The sequence below is a fragment of the Lactuca serriola genome, chromosome 7 (genome assembly GCF_051521515.1).
Source record: "Lactuca serriola cultivar US96UC23 chromosome 7, Lser_US96UC23_V15, whole genome shotgun sequence".
NCBI classification, from domain to species: Eukaryota; Viridiplantae; Streptophyta; class Magnoliopsida; order Asterales; family Asteraceae; genus Lactuca; species Lactuca serriola.
Genome location: NC_136414.1, coordinates 37,048,741 through 37,054,499, shown reverse-complemented (window position 1 = coordinate 37,054,499; position 5,759 = coordinate 37,048,741). Strand labels below are relative to the sequence as shown.

Genomic DNA, 5,759 nt, shown 5'->3' with positions numbered 1-5,759 from the left:
ATATGGTCGCGTTAGGGTCAGTTCAGACGGTGGGCAACCCGAGCAACCGCCCAGGGCCCACGTCTTCAGGGGACCCAAAATTTATGGGCTATATAGTGTATATATATAAATAAATATATTACGTAAATGATTTTTAGGGCATAAAGTTGATTCAAACTCAAATTAGCTCATAAGATAAACAATTTGACTTGCTTATTATTACTAATTGAATACGTCTATAATAAAGAATAAATAATATTTCTTTTAACTTTTATTATATTTGTCTTTGATGGACCTTTTTTTTTCTTTTCGTCCCGGACCCCATATACATTTGGACCAGCCCTTGCTCACGTTAAGTATTTGATCGAAACACATTTATAGAAGAAAAATTATTAGAACGCGTAACATATATTTAAGCTGCTTCACAATATTAGATTGCACACATAAGACGATTGTAAAAGTACATATTTAGGGTTCTTCCGTTTAACCGGAAATCAGTATTAAGGCAAGCAGATATCAGTCAACTCCTTGTTAATTAATCATTATGAGGTTATTACGGCTCGATCCAGTGGAAATGAGTAAAGGAGAAACCTCAAGTCCGTCATCATTATTACCTAGAGAACACGAAAAGAACAAGTCAAGACTATGCCACTAATTAACAAATGCATCATATATTCATATTGATAGACACACAATGCGAAAAGATTAACAAAATGCATTTTTCAACATTGATCAGAAATAAACTTCTTGGAGTATAAATTTTAGGATTTATCGAAAGTGGAGCATACCTACACTAACCGAAGAGGGGTTTGGTCTTGGCAGGAGTAATCATTATCGGGTTGCAACTCGTTTGTGTGAACGTAGCTTCGACTGTCAAAGGGCTGGTGAGGTGTTACTAGCTCATAATCTGAACTTCCAGGCATCAAACTCATGTGGTGCTGCTGAGCTCTTTCATTTTCAGCTATCTAAACAATCGTTAAACAAATCAATTGATACAACTCCGATGCTTCATATCTGTGTGTGTGTGTGTGTGTGTGAGAGAGAGAGAGAGAGAGAGAGAGAGAGAGAGAGAGAGAGACCTTTGCACGAAGAAACTGATTGCTGTTATGCAATTCAAGTTCCTGCATTACGAAAAAGTTTAGAAAAGATTCATATACGGGAATTCGATTATAGATTTGCATCAACGTACACATATACATTATACATAATGCTAACGGAGAAACTCAATTTTTTTCATTAAACATTTGATATCATTACTAAATTTACGTGGTTAGATTAATACGGAATATGCTCATAGAATACAAGACAACATAATTGAAGATTGAGTTACAGGTTCGAAGCCACTTACTCTTTTTTGCATATACTCGATTTCAGCAAACAACAGTTCATTCTGCGATTTTTTTTATCAGACAGAGATGTTTATTATTTGACGATTTCAAAGGTTTAAATGAAATGAATTCTTAATAGATGACAAAGATACTACCTTTTTGGATCGAATCCTGCTAATCGCTTTCTCTAATTTAGTTTCAAGATTCTTGAGGTCCTTCACCGGCATGTCTGCCAAAGATTCCCCCATGATGTTCCTGTAGAATTGCCTTTTTTTTTTCCCAAATGTGTTATAACTTTGTGTTCACAAAGATATATGAAGTATCTATATATATAAGGACTTTCTAATTCAGAAAAGTACCTGTTCTGGTTTTGAAGATTTGCAATTTGCTGGCGCAGTTTAGCAGCTTCTTGCTGGTAAAACTGTAGTTAAAATATTATACAATTTCATTAACGCGCTGGAATGATGTATTAACCTAATCATATATTGTTACTTAAACTACTACAAATACTAATCCCTTCGTTTATCAAAGGTCTTGAAAACACGATAATTTTACAGCAACATATACAAATTATTCTTGCAAATTTCTTATTAAACTTGAGGGGTAATTAATTACTTAGCTACCAAAGGGTACCTGAGCATTGGCTTCAGCAACCGAACCACTGGTAGGTGGATCTAGGCATGCTTTCTTGTACCTATCGATTGTCCCTCTAACACTGCAATAACAATAAGACAACATTCAACACATTAACTATACAATTTTTCACTTATTAACTGAACAACTTATATAATAAAAATATAGCATATATAATTAGAGCCTTACAAAAAATATACAAAATGTAACTAACTGATTGGCCTAAAAGAACGTAAGCTGTAAAATATATAACAATGTGCTATTTGAGTCTTGTGATGAGTCAAGATGTTAAATTTATGAGTCAATTAAGCTAAAAAAATTAGATGTGGCTCATGTAGGTTTGTGTTTTTAATTTGGTGTTCAATGTTTTTTTTTGGTTTTGCACAAAGGATAGAATGATGTTCATACAAAAACACATACATTGAGGTGTAGTACTCTTTGTATACTCAAATCTTAAAAGTATTTGAAATAGTAGGATTTGTGTGTGATTTTAAGGAAACACAAAATGTACTTCAGTGAATAAAATCTTACTTTTTCTCGGAGATCCTAAGGATACCATATAAATTCACATTGTATAATGCCTTAATTTGGCTGAAGTTACTGATTGGTTGTGTCTGCCACGCTGTCAACACTCCCATCATTATGATTGGTTACCATTTTCTACGGATAGATTATTGCCACGTCTAGCTAACCCATTACACATTGGATAATCCAGTTAATTCTCACCCTTTTACCCTCCTCGTAGATCCGAGATCTCTGTTCTTTTTTCTCTTGTAAACCCTGAGTACATCAGAGCCGTCCTTTTCATTGCAGCAGACATTGCTGTACGATTTCCCTCTCCCCCATGCGTTAGATAGTCTCTCTCTCTCACACACTTTCTCTCCCACACACACCACACTTGCGCAAGCATTTACCTACGCAGGATCTATGATTAATGCTCTAAATTTGAGACACACGGCATTATCATTATTTCGTATAATCTCTCTCTCTCTCTCTCTCTCTCTCTCTCTCTCTCTCTCTCTCTCTCTCTCTCTCTCATGTTTAAGTTTGAACAGCATGATAAGCTTGGAAAAAGTTTTTATTGGACAATCCAAAGGGAAAGAGTAGTCCTTGTTCTATTTCACCATTGAAGAACTTTTGAACTGAGTATAAGAACTAATCACTCAATAAACTTGAAAGTAAAATCTGGGTTTTGCTTTTCTAAAGAAAAAAGTCTGGGTTTTGATTTTATTAGAAAAAATAGCCATCCAGGTATGCATTGTTGTTAGTTTATAGAAAAGAAATGACAAACATATTGCTAAAAAATTAATTAAAGGGATTTCCAAAAAATGTTCTAATCTCTCACCTGGATGATAAAACCCTAGTGTACGTCTAATCTACATTCAGATATAAAATATACTCTTTTCATAAATGAGTATAATAATAATAATAATAATAATGATAATAATACCCATTTTTTTTTAATATGCGCAAACAATATTTTTCTCTTTTTTCTGCGGTGATTTAAGATTTTATTAAACCCTAATTTTAGGATCATTATAAATAAAATCCGTTTCATTAGCCATCTTTCTTCAAAAATCCCAAAATATAGAGATATTCGTTCTATTTCATCCAACATTTAATTAACCTAGAGCTCAGGATTCGTGCATGTCAAATCCCTTGGGTTATCACTTTTTAGGTTAAGGTTAAAAAAATTAGGGTTTATTCAAGAAATACTAAACTGTTTTTTTTTTTTTTTTTTTCAAACATAAAGTTCTGAGAGTATTGCTTAAACTAGTTTAAAAACCTAAAATTTGTTTTTCCTTTCTTGATTAGACTTTGATGACATCGCTTTTCAAAGTCCTTTCACTTAGCTTGGACAATAAATAACTGACATATGTTTACTTAGGAAATGTCGAAGTGATGGATGCCTTGAGCAATAGGAACTTGACAACCACTTGTGTGTGTGTGTGTGTGTGAGAGAGAGAGAGAGAGAGAGAGAGAGAGAGAGAGAGAGAGAGAGAGAGAGAGAGAGAGAGAGAGAGAGAGAGAGAGAGAGAGAGAGAGAGAGAGAGAGCTCAAACAGTGATGAAGATAAGAGGGAAGCTGATCTCAGACGTCTGCACATACACTTCCTATATCTTTGCTTACTGGTTTGCAACATATCTAATGGTGGCTTCTATGTTGCCATCTTTAACAACAGATCTTGTGGGTACCAAAATATGAAACAAAAAATTGGATCTAAAAAGATGAACCACAAAATTATAAATATAAAAAGAAAAATCTCTTTGTGGGAAAGAAACAAAACACAAAATATAAGAGAGACAAGTGAATATTTGTTCACAAGAATAAAAACTCAAAAAAAAAAAATATCACTATAACCTAAAGGTTGTGTCCTTTGTTCTTAAATTTTTACCACAAGTCACATTCATTTTATGTACTATTTTTCACAACCCTAAAAAAATAGATAAACTTTAACCTAAATTTTAGTATGTATCATTTTATAAAGAAAATAAAACGTACCCATAAAGAATTGAAATCCCAATTAACAATAAGATGATTCAAAAATTACCCAGAAATTATTTTACCTGTTGTTAGCATACTCATAAAGGCGACCACGGCTTGAGAAGACAATAAGAGCAACCTCAGCATCACAAAGAACAGACAATTCATAGGCCTTCTTGAGCAAACCATTGCGACGCTTACAAAATGTCACTTGTCGATTTGTGGTATTCTCGATCCGCTTGATCTCGATCTTTCCCTTCCCCAGCTTTCTCTGTGGAGAAATGTCCCCGGATTCATTCTGAAACGACATGGATCGATCGATGCAACTGAAATCAAGCTCACACGCATCAGAATTTTCCATGAATACCTGAAGTAAATTATACAGACTTCACACTAAAGAAACAAGAGATTAAGCTTGTTGATTGTTTGAACTCAAGAAAAAGAAAGGGTGGGGTTGAGGAATTGAATGAATTTTTATGTATAATTGAGGAGAGAAACTAATCAAGTTTCAAATTATTCTCTCTCTTGCTTTTTGAAGCCTCTCACACACAAATCTAAACAGGAAAGATGCAAAAAATGGAAGGGGGAGGTGGGTGAAAGAGGAGTTATAAAAAAGTAGACAATGACCCTTTGTCCATGATATTAACAAACTCTCTTAATTTTGATCGTTATCTCTTAATACCAAATCCATTTTCTTCATATATTTTGGAATATTTATACAAGAAAAACAATATTTCTATATATGGATCTCATTCATCTTCTCTCTTTAAAAACACTATTCAGATTTTCAGTGTTTATAAGAAAAGGTTGAGAGAGAGAGAGAGAGAGAGAGAGAGAGAGAGAGAGAGAGAGAGAGAGAGAGACCTTTGAAACTGAAGTGCTCTCTATGATGGGTGAATGAACTTTGGACAAAATTACACTCAATCTATATATCTTAGTATTTGTGATAGGCAACAGTTTGTGAGTTACAGGAGGACCCTTTGTACTCCCCCTTTCTTATTAGAAACGTTGTCATTTTGACCTTGTAGTCAAACATTTGCCTTCTTTGGTGTTGATTTAACTATGAGATAATCGACAAGATGAGCACTTTTATAAACTCATGTAACAAATTGACAGTCATTTTAATTACATAAGCCCAAAACACCACAATTTTAGAACGAAGTTTGGCAGTCCTTTATTGTGGCCACCCATTAATTATTCAGAGTGGTAGGATTTTCATAAACCCTAAACATCTTCAAAATAGTACTTCTTAATTAATTAGTATTTCTCTTTATATTGCTTTCAAAACTCATAGAAAGAACAAGATGGACACATGTTTTGTTCCAACAGTTAGCA

At 33.8% G+C, this 5,759-nt stretch overlaps 1 protein-coding gene across 2 annotated transcripts; it reads right to left on the bottom strand.

Moving 5' to 3' along the window:
• Positions 1-348: 348 nt before the first annotated feature.
• LOC145063462 (floral homeotic protein AGAMOUS-like) lies at positions 349-5,422 on the bottom strand. 2 transcript variants are annotated; one of them, XM_079011065.1, is made up of 9 exons: positions 5,289-5,422; positions 4,508-4,750; positions 1,941-2,022; positions 1,667-1,728; positions 1,463-1,574; positions 1,328-1,369; positions 1,059-1,100; positions 768-944; positions 349-593 (listed from the first exon to the last, which is right to left on the bottom strand). In XM_079011065.1, the coding sequence occupies exons 2-8, from the start codon at positions 4,732-4,734 to the stop codon at positions 768-770; spliced, it is 744 nt and encodes a 247-aa protein (XP_078867191.1). In that variant the 5' UTR covers positions 4,735-4,750; positions 5,289-5,422; the 3' UTR covers positions 349-593. The 2 variants fall into 2 exon arrangements, with proteins under 2 accessions (XP_078867191.1, XP_078867190.1); XM_079011064.1 differs by lacking the exon at positions 5,289-5,422 and having other exon boundaries at positions 4,508-5,145.
• Between the last annotated feature and the right edge of the window lie 337 nt (positions 5,423-5,759).

Excerpts from the sequence above, each read along its gene's own strand:
- LOC145063462 (XM_079011064.1), bottom strand. The coding sequence starts at position 4,785 with ATGGAAAATTCTGATGCGTGTGAGCTTGATTTCAGTTGCATCGATCGA. Across the intron at positions 1,101-1,327 it reads TCGAGTATATGCAAAAAAGA|GAACTTGAATTGCATAACAG; the intron begins GTAAGTGGCTTC and ends TTCGTAATGCAG. Across the intron at positions 945-1,058 it reads ATCAGTTTCTTCGTGCAAAG|ATAGCTGAAAATGAAAGAGC; the intron begins GTCTCTCTCTCT and ends ACGATTGTTTAG.